Below are 18,831 nucleotides of genomic sequence, written 5' to 3' on the forward strand. Positions count from 1 at the left end.
TATAGGTTGAATGTATTCAGGGCTAATGTTAGACTCTGACTGCATCCATTCAGATTATTTTCAGCCTTTCAGTTTGATTCTGTAAATAAGCTTGATTATATAAATTACTTGGCAGTTAAGGTGATTCTTAAGAATTTGGGTGCTACATAATTAAATGATTATTTTAATACCAAGATCTAATCACTAACAGAATGTATCACCATCTGCCCTCTTTCTCACTTACACTGGAATCTGTTATTTGCAAGCTTTACAAAATAAAGTGAAATTATCTTTAGGTGTATAGAAGCTATGTATTCATATGTTGAGTTACACTTTAGTTTTTTGACATTAATTATCAAATTAAAATTAGAATTCAAGTCATAAGGATTTAGAAATTCAAACAAAAAATAATACTATGTGGACAATTAAATAATATGAATGAACATGTAAGTAGTAAAAAGTTGAATGGACAAATTTGGGGTTTTGACTCTTCATATCAAATCAATCAGCAGATCTTTACTGTATGCAGGGAAAAAAAATAAATCTCCTCAACTCAAAGCATCTGCAAATTTTTTGCTGCAGGCAGGTGGCTTTCTGGGTTGCCACAGGAATATTTATATTTATATTTTTTTATTTATTTGATTTGTCAATTGCTTATAAGATAATAGGTATAAACATAGTTATGAATACATGAAAAATAAATAAGAAACAATAAGAAAAATAAAAACAAATAATAGGACAGGGACGGTAGGCACGTTGGTGTGCTTATGCACGCCCTCTACAGACCTATATTGAATCTTGGAATGTCTACAGTAGAAGAATGGTGCTTTTTTAAAAAAAAAATCATGACACCTGTGAAATATTTCATTGAAGCCTCATCCATTTTTATATCTGTGCTAAGAAGGGCTTCCTTTGTGAAGTCATGAATTCCATCTTGAGTGCTTCCCCCTTGGATGCCTTTGATGAAATTTCCCTCTTTAGCTGCCATATTGGCCTATGAATTGTTTGAAACAATTGTTTGTTTCTAAACAAACATATATTGGTCATAAAATAACCATCTGGGCACATTTTGCAATTGGGCCTGTAGGAGGCTCCTGTTTTTTGATAAAATCTGAAATGGGGAGAGTATATATTTTCAGTGATCACTGAAAAGAAAGAAAGTGAATTGAGGAAGCTCAATTAAAGGCCACAGCTCTGCCCGAGACAGAGAAGGCAGAAGATTTTGGTTCCTTATTCACACAAATGAATAGAATAAAATTCATCTTTAAAAACTGAGAGATTAGTTATGGATTGCACCAAGTTTCTTTCTCTGAAATTATTTTTGTTCTATCCAATAATCCCTCTTTACGATTAAAGAAAACAGTCTTAGTTTAATATTTACCAAATCCAAAAGCATAGTTCTAAAATATTATTTCAGACCTCCTCCATGACCTTGTCTGCTGGGACCAAGGATATAAAGACCTAATATAATTCTAGCCTACGCAGAAAATAATCATGAAGCAATACCTGAGGAAATCTTTGGTATAATGACTTATTTATTAATTGGATATGCCTTTGAAATCAAAGGGAAATGATATATGTCATAATATGTTCTGCAAAGAACTAATGCTAAATACATCTAGGTAGATAACTGCAGTAAGAAAATTTAATTAGGCACATTTAAAATTAACTATAAAAGAAAGTTGCTTTAAGATAACTTCTCTTGGTGATGAATCTATCATCTGTATTATTTTCTTGATAGCAGTATAGATATGGCTACCTCCTGGAGGCTTATGCAATTTCCCTCCCTGGGCTTCAAACTCAGATATTTCTGAGTGATCTCCCATCCATCTACTAATTAGATGTTTAGCATTTTGAGATCAGCTAGCTTTTGTCACCTAGCTGGAGAACATAGCACAGCATCTAAATAAAATCCAAATAATATGGAAGGATAATTCACTGTTTTTTGTCCCTTCAATTTCTATATCTGAAAATTCTTGTTCTACAAATAGAATGATTAGTCATTTCTAATTAATTGGTTGAGTCAAGTGACTGTTTTCTTATCTCACATTACAGATAAATATGCACAAACTATTTGGTGGCCCTTCATCGCTAAGTTTTCAAATTATATCAAATATACGCCCATGAAAAATGTGTGGAAAATTACCAGTTGGTGTGATACAGATGAATAACTGCAAGATGGATATAATTACTAAGCTGAGCAATTGAAGATGGTTTCCACTGGAAAACATTTTGTGCGATGAAGAAGAAATTAAGCTAAGCTTAGACCTGATCTGCAGGAGAGTCATCAGCATTATTCTGCACATCCCACATATCAAATTGCAATATGAATCAGGGGCAATCAAAATCCCCAAAGTCAAATCTGGATAAGACTGTTAGATAACGTTTTTTTTTTCTGGAACCTTCAGTCAGATACAAAATATCTCTCATGTAATACGCTCCCTTATATTTGGAGAAACATTCATTTTGATCAAAAGTCTTCCATTCTATTCTACATAAGGAAATTTATCAGGGTCCTCATTGTGTCAGGAGAGGAACCAGTAAAATGGACAGCAAATATATTTGTCAGCCTTTTTTCTGCCATCTCAACTGATACAAAACACTTTAACTTGGCTGTCTGGAAGAGTCCCCAGGCTCAGACTCTCTATAGAACCCTAACATCTCTTTTTCACTTAATGTGTCTTAGAAATGTGCATGTTAATTAAATTAGTTAATTTATACTCTAACTACTATCTATGTACTGCAATGCTCTAACTAGTATCAATGCACTGTGATTATATAAAATGCTGCATGGGAGCTAATTAGCACAACAATTAATTAAGATACTGCACAAACAAAACAAAGACAAGCCAATCAGCTAATTCATGGCAAAGAGCAGAATTGACCAATTGTGTTCTGATAGATAACTTAATGTTCTCAAGTTTGAATTGAGTTTTGTGCCATTGGAGTGCATTTCTCAACCAATATCATCCACTTTCATTAATTATGTGAACTATCTAATTCAACAACTGTAACAAAGAACAAATTGATAAGATAGGAAACTGGCAGGATCCAAATACAAATAACATAGCAGAAAAGATGCTATAGCTCCCCTATTATGAAATTAAATTTAGAAACATTTTGGTTACACTGTAAGAGTTTGAGGCAAGTCTATGAAATGATCACACCATACCTTCACATCCTCTTTCTATCTGTCCATTGCAAAACAGTGCATCTGAAATCAAATCTGGAAGACGCCCATTGAGATCCACAGAGGCAAGGCAGCCTTGAAATCCTTCTTTGGCATGGACCAATTTTGGCAAGGATTTATAAGTTTCTTTTGCTACTCCTCCAATATATAGATCACCTATGAAGTCAAACAAAAGATGAATTTTTTTTTAATCTTATTCATTGATAAATTGAACAAGCTGCACAAAAGCATTTTCTTAATTTTTATAATAAAATAAAAAGCAAAATAAATAAATAAATAAATAAATAAATAAATAAATAAATAAATAAATAAATAATAAATAAATAAAAAAATAATGAAATAAAAGATAATATTTCATTACCCAAACAAGGTAACATCATCAGTGCTGAAGATGTTACCTAGTTTGGCTAGTGAAACATCTGCAAAGAAAACAGATAAGCTCGGAGAGTACCAAAGAGCCAATAAATAAGAATATAAAACAAACCAAGAAAAGTATATGTCAATTGCTCATGAAAAAAGTACAGCCTCTCTCTAGCACATAAATACAGGTAGTCCTCAACTTATGACCACAACCAAGCCCAAAATTTCTGTTGCTAAGTGAGACATTTGTTAAGTGAGATTTGGCCCATTTTATAACTTTTGACACATTTATTAAGTGGATCACTGGAGTTGTTACATTAGTAACATGGTTATTAAGTGAATCTGGCTTCCCCATTGACTTTGCTTGTCAGAAGGTCAGAAAAGGTGATCACTTACTTGTCCCTGAGACACTGCAATTGTCATAAATATGAACCAGTTGCCAAGTGTCTGAATTTTGATCATGTTACTTTGGGAATGATGCAGTGGTCCTAAGTGAGAAAAATGATTATGCCACTGTTTTCAGTGTTGTTGTAAATTTGAACAGTCACTAAATAAATTTTGTAAGTTGAGGACTATCCGTAGTAGGCCAACCAGTTTTTTTTTCACAGTGTCCATGAAATTATATTATCTCCAAGACCATCTAGCTAGCTCAAATGTGGCCAGATGAATCCTTTGTCAATAATACAATAACAAATATATAACAAAAAGAAGAAAGAACTGTTAATGAGGAGATTCCTCCCAAACCAATATAAACCTCTTACTTCCAAAAATATATTTAAAGCTCAAATTTCCACTAATATCTAACTACTTTGGTCTAGCTTGTGTAGTACAAGTGAATTATACATCATTTTAAAGTCTTACTATAATACACAATTATTATATGATCAATATTTAGTTATTAGAAATCAGTGCCACAATCAATCCTGAACTGTTTGGTTCCCATTAAACACAACAAGCGAAGAAAGTCTGATGAGCACAAAAATGTTATTAAGTTGGCAAGGCAAAAATGACTGCAATAGACATCCTATGGATTTCTAGGAATGGATACAGCTAATGATTGACTTGATCTCCAGAGTCTGCTCTCTTGCTTTGAGATAACCTTGCCAATTATGTCTGAATGTTTTCTACTGTATTCAGAAAAATATGGCTTCAAACAGGAATCTTTTTTAGCCTCCCCAGTTATGTGAACCATGCATGAATAATATCTATATTTTAGTATAATATATAATAATATTAATAGGTATTCATAGTGAATGACAAGTGGGCAAGTAATGATATGTTCAGGTTGCTCACTCCATCCTTATATTTTTGCAATGCAACATCACAGCACAGGTAGGAAAGAGCAGAGCTTGCACCATAATGTCACAACACATGTTTCAGCATTACAGCATTATGATTAGGAACAGACATTTAGGTGTAGAATGTTTGTTGCTGAAGAAACACTGGGAATTGTTCTAGAGAACGCCATGTGGGGAAAGACACAAGAAGAAGATGAATTTGTCCTTGGCTATCATAGTCCCTTGAAACTGAAGGGAATATTTGCATGCTTATCCTTTTCATCTGCTTGGCAAGCCTGGATTCTGTCTCTTAGCATGTGGCATCACATTTGGAGGTGCCTGAGAATATGGAAGAAGCATTCCTTATATTTCAGAAAAGGATAATTTGTCTTCTCGGGGCTAAATATATTCCATTACACATTAAATGTACGTTCCAAAATGCAGAATGTTTTAGTGATAGCCAACATTAGCTTCCCCTCTTGACTGACAGTGTTTTTTAATATTACAAGATTATATGTGGTTATATACCTATCCACCATGATTTGATTTAATTTAAAACATTAAAATATTTAAAACATTTATATAGTTACCCACCTTGTACCTAACTCTGGGTGGCTCACAGCCAAGAGATAAAACCATGTCTATGTATGATAAAAGTATTAAAATGAAGGATATTAAATATATTAAGCATCAAAATTATTTAAAAAAAACCTGGCACCATAATTAAACTTAGCTCACTCCCTCCTAGTGCTTGGGGGGAAAAGCCAGGTTTTGCGTGCTTTTTGGAATGCTAAAAGATTAGGGCCTGCTGAATTTCAGGGGAGTGTTTTACAGGGGAGAGGCTACAATGGAAAAGGCACATTTCATATTCCCATAAAATGGCAACATTTAAGAGAGCATGCCCATGCTATCAATCTCTTGAGTAACATATACAAGGAAAGGGAACAAGATGAATCAGGTGCCTATAATGGTCCATTTTCTTGGTATATGCAATGAAAAGAAGGAAAGTTGTAGCAATTTTTTTTGCCTCTGATTTGACAGCCAGTTAAAATTCAGACTGAAGGTTAAACTTTTTTTTTTCAATTAACTGGTTCTACTTGACTTCTACTCCCTTGATGGGTTTATGCAATTCCATAGCCTTTTTGAGGTTCTTCTGTTGCTACCCTGACCTTTTACTTAGATCTTCAGTTCCACTAGCTGCTCTCTGGGCCTCCACTGCTATTGAGTGGGAGACTCTTATCAGAAACACTGCTAACTAAAATTCCCATAACTTATTGCCTAGAAGCTAAAGTAACCAAATATTGTTGGAATACGTGTGTAGGCACTATAACTTTTCCTAGGGAAGAAAAATGTTAAAATAAAGTATATTATAATGTAATGCTTGTCTTCACCTCTGTGACACCTATAGCAGAAACATTATTTTCAACTAGAACATCCTTTTGTTGTTTTCATGTTTTCCCCATTCCCATTTTTCTTCTTTGTTTTTCTGAACAGCTCAAGAAGAGTTCATGATACTATTGAACCTTCCTTTCAGTCTCTTAGTATAAGTTAACATATACATGGCCAGACAGCTAATCCTTAGCATCCATCAAGAAAACAAAAATGCATACATTGTCATCTTGCCTCAGGGGAAGCTATGAAACCAATGAAGTTGTCATACACCTTATCCAGGAGACTGGCAGGAAACAATTCTGCTACATTATAGAGTACCTAACAGTATATTATTTATTTATTTATTAAATTTCCATCTACCTATCTCACAGTTCAAAGGATACTGAGCAGCTTTGATTATATCCACTAGAAAGAGACAATGATAGGCATTTACCCTGAGAAAAGTAAAAAAAATAAAATTATGAAAAATATATTTTTTCAACAACATTGCCATCTTGACTACATGCTAATTTACCAATAGTATATTTAAGTTATGACTCATCGTTCTATGGAAAATTGGGCATTCTACAGTTATGCTGCAGCTCCCAGAAGCTCTTCTCAAGGCTTTCAGCAATCCAATAGGGAGCAAAGAGATTGGGCATTGTCATGTGATCTTATGCAGTGTCATAAAGGACCACCTATTACAAGAAATCTCTTAAGATCATCATTTTTCTCCTCATAATGGGAAAACTGTCAAAATTTATCAGAAAAGTGCATTTTGCAGGGGAACATTGAAATGCCATGATATTTTTGGTTCTGACTGATTTCCTATAAGACAAGGGTCTCCAACTTTGGCAAGTTTAAGACACATGGACTCCAACTCTCAGAATTCTACACCCAGAATTCTAGGATTTGAAGTCCACAAGTCTTAAAGTTTGGGAACCATTGCGGTAATATCCTCTGGAGATTATAATCTCACAGGAGTTTGGTGATGCTATATTTTAATATTATTATACTTCAAATTTTAATTTGGGTGAAAAGCTAATGTTCTAACGTATTATTTTCACAATTTGGGGAAAATACATTTATTTATATTTTTACTTCACTTTAATCTGGAGAATGTAGGCACAGCAGATTTTCTGCCTTCTTGCACGTAAGCTTTCCAATCACAGAAAAAATTCCCAATCATATTCATTAGGTGAATGAGCCTTAATATTTGAAATTGTACATTTCATGATGTATTTTAATCTTTTTTTCAATAAACTAAGCATTTACAAAAAAACGGTGCCAACAAGGCAAGAGAATAAGATTATATGTATATGTGGATATTTATAAATTGTATGTAGCATTACTGCTATATGTGTAACATTATTAAATGAATTTAAGAAAGAACTAAGATAAGGATAGGACTTCTGATGCATTACAATATCCTTGTTTACTATCTTTTGAATCATGTTCTTGACTTTCTCATATTTTGTCAATTAAATGATCTTCAAGCCGTAAAAAATAGAGATAACTAGAGATACAGATTTGTTTTCATGCAGAACTAGGTTCCAGAATATTGGTGAGTTTCTGACTCTAATGTTTTGTTAGTAAATTGAAATGAAAGGCATCCTATTGACAGAGATTAAGCAGAGTTAAAAAATAGAGGACTGTGTTTGTCCAATAGACTGTGCAAAGAAGTTGCTGAAGCATGCTAAATGGTGATGGGGGAAAAGATAATTGCCATGCATGTGGCAACCCATTTGTTGTGAATTGATGTAGATATGGATGTATTCCTATGTTTGAATATTTACACAGCAGGGAAGGGACAAGATGTCAGTACACACTGACTTAAAATTATTAGTGTGGATGTTTTTTATGGAATTAGGTATGGTAGAATCTCTTGTCATAATTTGTTCCATAACTTTGGTCGCAACCCAATTTGGTCATGACCTGAACCTAATTTTGGTGCTTAACAACAACAACAACAACAAAAAAAAAAACAAAGGGCACAGAAGGAAAAATCGGTTGCAAAAAATAAAGTGATTTGTTTTGGTCAGAACCTGATTTGGTTGTGCTCAGAAGTGTTCATGACAAGAGGTTCTACTGTATCTCAGTAACATCTGGCAGTTAAAATCTATCATAGAAATCCAGTGGTAATAATTAATAAAATGTACCAGAGCAAGGCTGGAATACTTGCAGCTGATCATTTCAGCTTGAGGTTTAGGGTGTTGTTTCCATTTTGCATCTCTTTGGATATTGCCTTATTTTCTGGTTTATATCATTTATGCAGTTTTATTTTTAAAACATCAGTTATCTTCTAAAAAGTACATAACATTAGTTTGATTTATTTCTAGAAGTGTAACATTTTTTGCTGCAAGATTGAAGTCATTTCACTAATACAGCCATATCTGGTTCAGCCTGACAGCAAAATAGTATGAGAAAGCTTTTTGATAGTATGCATATTACTAGTGTTTAATACTGCTCTTTTTTTCCAGTTCAATTCTGCCACTGCCTGGTAGCTTAAAATCCAAATTTTTGGTTCCTTTTGTTGCTAATGTACTCAAATCTGTCCATGAGACTGTATGGGTGGCTTATTATTACAGTAGAAATCTGTCTCTTCATTTGAATTTGAGAAAAATAAAATAAAATCATTGTTTAGCTATTATTAAGCTCCAGTGGAGAAAAAATAGAAATAATACTAACCAACAATAAATTATTATGCCAATTAAAGTCTCCTTCAGCCAGAATCTCCTGCACTATATTTTTACACAGAGAACAACTTTTACCAAGACAAACTCTCCAGAGGAACTGTTATTCCCTTCTCATATTTACATATTTCTAAGCTTTGTTTAGTAGTTCTAGATGAAGCAATATGATGCTATAAATTAATAAGTAGGTTAGAGAACAAGTTTCCATCTGTTTCTTTAAGAAGAATTCCACCAGGAACATAAGCCTCTGATCAATCAATTGGCTGATCTATTATTTCATTGCCTCCCCACTTAAGAGTAGGTGGAGGAGGCTCTCAGTTGTTCTATATGTCATCCTTGATAGTCAGTGATAGTTCAGAGCCTTATGGGGCAAGGGATGAACCCATTTGTCTGGAATTAGTGAAGGCTGATAGCTCTGAAATGTTATCTGCCTAAATTAGCCTTATCCTTCTATGGTACTGTGTCTTGTTTGCAGCCAAAATATGAGAGTGCTGGTGAAAATATAGCCTATGTCACAAGGTTATGGACAGGAGATCAGATAGGAAAAGATGTTCTGATGGTTTCTGCTCTGAATTGAATTCTCTGCCAAATGGCTTTCTCAAACCCTCCAAATATTTTATCAATTATCCATCGGTAGTATTCTCTATAGCTTCATGCAAAATCAATGCATGATGATGATGATGCCTGCAATCACAAGCTACTCTTACATAATCCAGAATGCTGCCAAAAACCAAACATCTTCAAAGCACATATAAAAACTCTGTGAATCTTTCTTAGGCCTTCAAATGAAGATAATCTGAGGCTGATTCACAAGCATCTATTTACTCTTCCATAGATTCCTGCACTTGATCTTCATTTATACTTCCATATTTTCACACATTATATATTTACTTAGTGTGTGATAATGATTGAAATGAGAAATACAGAATATGCCATAGTCTTAAATTAGACTGAAGTAGTAGGGTGATATTTGGCAAAAAACTAGAGACTGATGTATTATTTCTTAAGGGTAATAATTGGAATTCTACCTCTGAAAGAGAAGGCTAATACTACATGGTGTTTTAATCAACTCATGGTTACAGTGCTGAAATTTACTTAGGCATGATGATTTCAAGCAACAGTTATGGCTGTTTATTAATCTGATGCAGCACTGGCAGTTAAATGTTCCTTTCTCATTCGACTTTTGCTGCTTGATAATATAAGATCTACATTGACCTTGTAGGAGCGAAAAAAAAATACCCAGTAATAAAAATTAATAAGATGTTTCTTACATAAAACAATAGCAACTAATATAACAGAATTTTTTAAAATAATTTGTGATTCAATTTCAGTTTCAACCTGTTGAAGGAGAAAGCTCCTTTAGTAAATCATTTGGGCTTGTAAAAATTCAGCTCATTCTCTTGTGGGGCATAAAAAGAAAGCAGAACACCATTTCTCTTTCATTAGAACTGGCAATCATGGCAAGCAACAGCTGAGCAGAATGCAATGAGCTTGTAAAGATGTGTTAACTGAATAATATAAATCCTCAGCAACCTTCATCTGAGCATCACACTTTTCAAATCGAATCACTAGCAGATCCAGCTACCTGGATAGTGTCTTAAAGTGCTTCATATTTTTAAGCTGACTGGATTTACCTATCATAATCAACTCATTATGACCATATTGTTACTAGTATTATTATATAATTCTTTCTGATATTTAACTGTCATGTTCCTTTGTACCAAGTATTTTTGTGTATGAATGGCTGTGTATGAAAGATAACAATATAGAGTGCATGGTGCCCACTCAAAACACAGAGGAAAGTTTCAAAGCCATGGATCTCATGTAAACTGGATGAGATGATGACATCCAAGTGGAACACTATTAGCAGACATTGATGTTTGGCACCAGCATACCAAGCATTGTTGGTTGCTATTAAACTGGGAGGCAATAATAGCAATTTGAAATAAATAATAGATTATAATGCCCAGTGGTTTTCCTGCTTCATTTTTTCTGGAACTCAAATCTAACCGGGCCTGTTAGACTCTGAGATAGGTAAGGGTATATTTGTCTATTTGCATATGGCTATATAAACAAACTTCAGAAACTAAACATTAATAAAGCTACATTTGTTTTCTCTGCTGAGTGTCTGGATAAATATGAATACAAGTATTACTGATGTACCCTACCACTTTCTGCATTAGACTAATAATCATCTTTATGAAATAATTTACAATTTAAACAATTAGCTAGATGCATGACTAAACCATCAACTTTACACATTGTGCAACATAATAAATAAAAACAAAAAAGACTTAATTATATTGATGCAGGCAATCCAGTCAAGATATCATATAAATCTTGTACATCTATGTATAAAATTCTTATAAATTATGTGGAAATACAACTGATATATGTTTGAAATGCTCAGTACTGAAAGTTTAAAGGAAAAATCTCCACAGATTTATTTATTTTATGGTATTAAGAATTTGCAATGACACAATTAAATTGGCTACATGCAGTTGTAATACTAAATTATGGTTTAGCATTGCATGATAAGCCTTAGGCTCATGCACTTCCCGTTTGTTTTCTATTTCCAGTTAGCTGAAAATAGATGTAAACATTTCTAATATCCTCCATCTGGCTGGGAGGGTGCAACCCTGAGGCTCACATGCATATGAACAGTGCATAATATTAAGAAAGATTGTGGGGGATGTTGGGCATACGTTTACAATACCTTCTACTTGTATTGTTAACTTGGTTGACATATGTTTCAGACATCCACTTCTCCCTTCAGGTCTCTTTTCCTGCCTGACATACCAGTTATTCATATTTCTTTTTCTCCATATTTGCTCTTTACATAAAACCATCAAGCCCTAATATAACCTTTTTTTCATATTTCATTATTATGGTCAGATGAATTAATCGATAATTAGGAGTTAATATTTGTTAATCCTGCATACATCCTATTCAATATCTTCTCAGTTATTTGAGTAGTTTTGAGAACTAAAAAAAAAATAAGTGTCACATCTCAAGATAGCTTTTAAATAATTTTTCATGGAATATCCCAATCTGTTTTAACCCTTTTGCTTCCTAGTTAATCTTGACAATCTTTCTCCCTCCATTATTGGACCCTAAACATGGAAATAACTGTGAGACACGAAGCCTGCAATTGGTCTAATGTGGTTGCAATCATATTTAGATGGATAGTTTTCAGAAGCCAAAATATATACTTTGTATGCAAATATTTTGAGAAAGACTCATGGTTTAGCTTTGGAGAATTTAATCTAATCATTGTAAAGCAATGAGCAATTGTTTGAGTTTGTAGTAGGCAGTACAATTCCTGTGTAAAACAAAGCAATACAAGATATGTGTAAAAATTGTGGGTTTGGGGCATAGGCACAGCAATCCTACTATTTACCAAGGAATGTCCCAACCTCTGAATAGTAGAAATAAATTTTGTATTTTTTTTCCTTCCCCCCAACCCTTCCCTGAATTACGGTATTTTTGTATCACTGAAAACAAAGGGGAAAACATACAGTGCTAACTCCACAGGATTTTCCATTCCTTGGAGCCCAGTGCATTTCTCTAGACACCCCGATCTCTTATGATTTATATCAATAAACTTTCCAATCTTGGCTCTGCAGAGATTTCTTTTTGAATAAGGAGGAGACTTCTCAAACCCCACCCTCACCTCCAGGGTTAGCTTCTGTTTATTCACTTGGAAGGAAATCCTAAATTTCATGGGCATCTGAAGCATTCTGCCCTAGGCAGAATCAGATTATATTTTTTCCTTCTCTGATTTAAGGCAGCCTTTCTTTTGGCCTTACAGTATGATGAACAAGTGACCATACAGAAAGAAATTCAAAGGATTTTTTTTTAATAAATCTTTTAAGATGACTTAATATTGTATTTTATTATTTTATAGTTACTTATGTATTTTTTCAATCAAAATATTTTTTTAAAAGTAATTTCACATGGGAATGACAAAAATAATAAAAATAAAATAGATATTAAACAGGAAAACAAAGTTTTTGACTCTTCAGAGTTTTCTAGATTTCTCATAAATGAAAAAAAATAATGATTGCTCGTGTAAAGATCATCATTTTGAACATCACTTTGATGACCCAGGGTGGGATACAAAACAAACACAGTCACAGAAAACAGGTGAAGCCCCTTCACTTTGTTTCCAAGCTCCAAATATTCTTGATGGAAGACAAAAAAATTCCCACACAAACAGTTACAAGAAGAAAGGAAAAAGCAACACAAACCAGGCAAGATAAGGTCTGGAGGACGTCCACAGATAACACACACTGGGAAGGACGCCAAACTCAGAGAGGAACCATAAACTAGAGATATTTCCATGCTTTGTTTCCAGCGTTCGCCCGTACGCATGTCCATCCTCTTATTCAGTTGTCACAGCTACAGCCCATGAAACAGATCAAGGCCCTCTCCTCCCAAGTAGACTGCATCTTTCCCCCATCCTCTCCTCCCTGCGTGCCCTAGGATGGATAGGGGATGGGCCTGGGTCCTCTTCTGACTGCCCTTCCCTAACCTCCTCCACAACCTCCGGAGCCACACTTCCACTCCCTGTTGGCTGTTTTTATTTTTTATTTATTTATTTATTTGATTTGTCAATTGTTTACAAGATAATAAGTACAAGTGTATACATAGTTGTGAATATATGAAATGGGTACATATAAGAAAAATAAAAGAATAAGAGAAACAATAGGACAGGGACGGTAGGCACGTTGGTGCGCTTATGCACGCCCCTACTCTCTTAGAGTCAGTCTCCACCAGGGGCATGACAATCACATAGAATAGCATCATTTTACACACACACACCCAGCTCTTACTCTATTTTGACCACTCAAGGAAGAGGATGGCTGCTCTTTTATTATTCCAGTCCCTGGTTTAAAATCTTTATAGATTTATTTTAGTTTTGCCATTTCAAGGTTAGAAACTCTGTGGGAAAGAATTTAATTTTACATAGAATGTTGTTTTATGGAATTTAGAATGTGAAGAACATAGGAAATAGCTAAATAACTCAGCTTAGTTGAACTGCGGTTAGAATTTCTTCCAGGTCTGAGATTGAACCAGGAATTATATTATGTGACATAATGGTGCCCTCTAGTGCTTTTATTAAGCATGGTAGTTTTAAAGGCTGGCGTAATGGCTGAAAATAAACAGAAATCTGGCTTTAGTTTAGCTAACTGAATTTTCTGTCAGGAAGGAACGCTATTCAAGATTTGATATAGCCAGTTTTCAAAGCACTTCTCATAGTGGGCTATGATGAGGCATTCTATGTCTATTTCTAACCATAAAACTAATTCTCAATCACACCAAGGGAGATTCAAATTTTCAAGTACTCGGAGTATAATCTAGGAAAACAAAAACCTCTTTCACAGGGATTTTTTTTTTCAAGGAACTGCAAAGGCAGAATTTTTAGTCAAATTAGTATTGTTAAAACTGAGTAATAGTCAAACAAGTAGGGCACTTTCTACTCAGTTCTTGTCAGGCTTCTGCTCAGGGAAGTCTCCCTACCCAGTATCATGTTTCAGCTGTAACAAATATTAGGAGTAGAAAAAATGGATGCATTATCATCTCTCTTTCTCTTTTTATGAGAAAATTTCAATATTTTATTTATTAAATTTATATGCCACCCATCTTATCCATAAGGCAACTCATTAATCCTGTTCTTTTTATAACTTATACACAACCCATTTCTATACTATTTCATGCCTAATCAGGTGTAGAAAATTACATAGCTAAGCTTCAGGAGGAATGCAAGATCAATTATGTAAACATCAGTTTATCTCTGAAAAAAGGAACTAGTGAAAACAAAACTCAAAATTGTCCTGTCTTGATTATCTTTGGTATAAGAGGGGGTGAAAATTCTGTCAGGTTTTCAAGATTTTGCTATTATATCACATAGCAATAAATTAGTTCTTGTATCTATTTCCTGACCTGTAATACCTTGAAGGTCTGACACCAAATTGCTTAGATAATTAATAATTCCACAGATGACAGACTGTGCAGAAAGCCAGTGGGCTCAGGTGGATTTTTTTTTACAGACAGTTATGATGTCTTTACCAGTACAATAATTACAAAATTCCATTTCATAATTTAAAAACCAAGTAGTTAAATCAACATTTAGAACTATCACAATGCAAATACAAGGAATGCCCTTTGATACTACAAATCCTGTATATACCCATAATTAGGGTCAATTGTAATATGGACAGGCAGAGGAATTAGGAGTGTGATGATCTAAACATGAAACAATTAAAGCAAACACCAATAAAACTGTAGCCATTTCTATCACCCCTTTGCTTACAATCCTGTGAATATTTAGCAAGAAAAAACTGGGAGTCTCATTTTAAGATCAATAAATGAGCACAATGTCAATCAAAACTTGAAGACTAAGGGCAGAAGAAACTGGAACAATCTAGAAGCCCTGGGGAAAATGGGGGAAAACACAAAAGAGAAGAGGAAGGCAATTGGCTGAAACATGACAATCTCCATCTTATCCATATTCAGTAATGCATTTAGACAAGTTCCAAGATGAAATGCTAATGAGACATTTCTGTCATTGTTGACCATACAATTTCCCCTATCAATGTGTTTCATCAACACAGCTGTGATACTAAAATCCTTAGTCATGTATCAAGGGACTAATTTTATTAACATTATCAATCTCATGATATCTTCACATTAAAAAGATCATAGAAGATTAATGAAATTTATACTTTCTGTGGTGAATATCCCAGAAAGCATGTACAATTCAAAATATCTTTAAGAGCAGATGCAGGGGGGAAAGTCTGACATAAGAATAAGGGAGACAATAAACAGACACATTAACTAAGACATCTTCCTACATTCAGTAGACTTTATTGTTGCCTTCTGTATTTTCACTAAATCTTTTATGTTATGGCAGATGCATTAAACCTTTATGTTGCAGCTGGCCAAAGGGATATGCTGATAGCAGACATTCTTCAAGATGTCCTAGACTAATCTTTTCTTGCCAGGCTGTCAGGAAAGGGCATTTTGTAAGAGAAAGACAGCTATTAAATGGCATTCTTTTTTTAAAAGTTATTTTTCCAAACATAAAACTGTGAACCTGATCAAGTTTTCTTCAGTGAGAAGATAAAAAGTACTAGATATGCTTCTCTGGAAGAGTATAATCCCACCAAATACTTTCTGTTATGTCTTAAGAACCTGCCAGCAGTTCTCCTTCTGGTCCGCCGCCTGAGTGGGAGCGCCGATCGCTCCCATTGGCTGATGCCATTTGACAGCCGGCTATAAAAGGGAGCTGTCAAACGGCATCAGCTGTCGCCGCCAGCTGGCTGTCAGATTGCCTCTGAAGCCGCGGCGACCCTTTATTCTCTTGAATAAAGACTGTTAGCCTAACCTGGCTCCGTCTCCCTCTGTAACCGCCGCTCCACAACACTGGCGACGAGGGCGGGATACAGCAAAGACGTCCAGGCGAAACAATTGAGCCGAAGTCACACTAAGAAAGAGCTGAAGCCGCTAAGGGCTGATTGAAGTCACCGCCGCCGGCGCTCTCCAAAAGAGCGCGAACTTTAAAGCTCCAAAGCTGAGGAGCCGAACGCCGCTGACAGGCACTACCAGAAACACTTTTCTAAAAGCGACCTCTAATTTTTCCTCGCTCAGGAGACTGACTCTGCCACTCCAATGGCATCAACTCCGATTTTCCCGCATTTCCAGCCAGGAGCAGAGACTTGGGAATCTTACATTAGTAGATTTGAATGTTTTTTAAATGCCATAGATTTGTCCAGGGCTACAGACCTAAGGAAAAGGTCTTATTTTTTAAGCTTCTGTGGGGCTACCGTTTTTGACACAGCCTCAGCGCTAGTGTCCCCACGACACTATGGTACATAACAAAGCATTTGATGATGTTTCTCAGAAGTAATTTGCAGGAAGTCATAAATTCACATTCTAGCATTCTTATCAACAGCTGGGGGAGAAAAACTACCAGTTTATGTTGCCAATGCTGAGCTGACTAAACTAATATTCTCACTCATTTTAAGCCAGCATCCTATATTATTCCAATATTTCTGTTACAGAAAAAGAAATGTACTCTGGTGTACTCTGTTCTTCTAGCCCTTTTATTATTTCTGTCATTGTCACTTACTTTTGAGATCCAAGTTTCTTGCTCCTGCAGTGCTCTGCGTTGTGATTTTTGTGTCAATTTTTACAGTGTGGAGATTATTGGTATCCCGTGATATCATCACATTGTGCCATTGGTTGTCATTCAGAGGTTTATTGGAACTGCCCTTGATAAGATTTGCACCATTTCCCAAATCAAACACATAATGTAAATACCTGTCAACAAAAAGGAAAAACAGCTAAACTGAGTAGGTAGTTGAAAATTACAGCTCAACACTGCTTCTTTTATTTAAATTCTTTAGCAATTCATAAAGTTCTTAGTCAACTCCTCTTACATTTAATAAGGCTAACTTGGGATAGATCAAAATGTCTAAGACAAGAATTAAAAGAAAAAACTATTGAATTCTTCTGAGAATATTGAACAAAATTGCCTCCTTAATATGCCATTTATTAAAGGTATTGCTAAAAGAAATTATAACCTTGACTTCTGCTTCTTTCCCCTGCCTTAGCCAATTAATTATTTTCTTTATCAAGTATGGAGTTAAAACAGCAGTATTAATTCAGCTGAAATCTCTAGAATTTTTCATTTTACACCCTTTTTATGACTTGTAAATTTTACTTTTTCCCTGGCAAACTTACCCTATCCCTGCCAAAGTTACATAAACAAACTGAGATTATTTTGGGTTTATTTCCTTTTATGACTTAGTTCTGTCTAAAAGTCTCAATATGTATATTGGCACTATATTAAAAAAAGGATATGTGCAAAAAAAAAAAAAATACTGAATACAAAGCAGCACTTTATTGCTTTATCTAAACTATTAAATTGTTGTAGATCTCCCCAGTGAAAGTTTTGAATTTCTCAAAAGTGAAATTACATTTCTTGATTAAAATTACAACTCATTCCAAAGAATGATAATTCTCCTCAGAAGATATGTAGCTACTATATATTTAAATATTTACAGTAAATAGGCTGTCAGTTTTCAAATAAGCAGAGAAAGATGTTGGACCCCCTAGACTTTGTCAACAGAGTTCCTCATAGGATTTCATGACATGTACTTTTTTATTTTAAGGTAATTACTCCAGACAGAAGATCTGAAAAAGATCCCAGGGCTCTAGTTTTTAGACAAAGCCCACCAACAGTTATATCGGTGTGGAACTTCCAGCCACAGGCTTACCTACCAAGACCAGTGGGATGATGGTGGTGGTGGTGGTGGTCATTATTATTATAATTTCACAGATTAAACTCATATCACAGTTTCAGTACAGAATGGTCATGAACTATTCTGCTTTCCAACAATGTCTTTGAGTAATGCTAAGCTCTGGACAATGTAAACATAGGGAGGTGATTTTCTGTTGCCACTGGCAAGTAGAATAACAGAGTTGGAAGGGACCTTGGAGGCCTTCTAGTCTAACTCTCTGCTTAGGCAGGAAACCCTATACCATTTCAGACAAATAATTTTCCAATCTCTTCCTAAAAACTTCCAGTGTTGGACCATTTATAACTTTTGGAGGCAAGTTCCAGCTGAGGAACTAGTAGTGTTAACAGAAACAGAAACAGATTTTGCCTGCTTTTTCAATGGAAAAGAAAGATGAAAATATTTCACACAAGTGACAAAATAAATGTTATGGGATGTAAATGTGTAAAATGATTGAATTACTCAAAGGCATTTTGAGTAATTACATTAATTACTCAAAGGCATTTTGCTGGAAGCTCCCTTCCCATGCAGAGTTACCGGTAGCTTTATTAAAATGTTTTTTTTTTTCTTTCTCAAATCCAGAATAGTGGGAAGCTAGATTAATTTTCATAGAACATAGATTTTACCAAAACAATACTGGGAAGGCTCCACTTTAA

General features: G+C 34.7%; 1 protein-coding gene across 26 annotated transcripts in view; it reads right to left on the reverse strand.

The window, feature by feature from the left end:
• NRXN1 (neurexin 1) overlaps window positions 1-18,831 on the reverse strand; it is a 928,975-nt gene that overhangs the window by 450,272 nt on the left and 459,872 nt on the right. For all 26 annotated transcript variants that reach the window (XM_026684876.2, XM_026684867.2, XM_026684932.2 and 23 more), the window contains 2 exons: window positions 17,005-17,195; window positions 3,152-3,325 (listed from right to left, as the gene is read on the reverse strand). In XM_026684876.2, coding sequence (XP_026540661.1) covers window positions 3,152-3,325; window positions 17,005-17,195 — 365 coding nt within the window. The remainder of the gene's footprint in view (window positions 1-3,151; window positions 3,326-17,004; window positions 17,196-18,831) is intronic.

This window comes from Notechis scutatus, chromosome 1, assembly GCF_049901735.1.
Source record: "Notechis scutatus isolate UNSWTSFEM ecotype Mainland chromosome 1, rNotScu1.2, whole genome shotgun sequence".
Taxonomy (NCBI): domain Eukaryota; kingdom Metazoa; phylum Chordata; class Lepidosauria; order Squamata; family Elapidae; genus Notechis; species Notechis scutatus.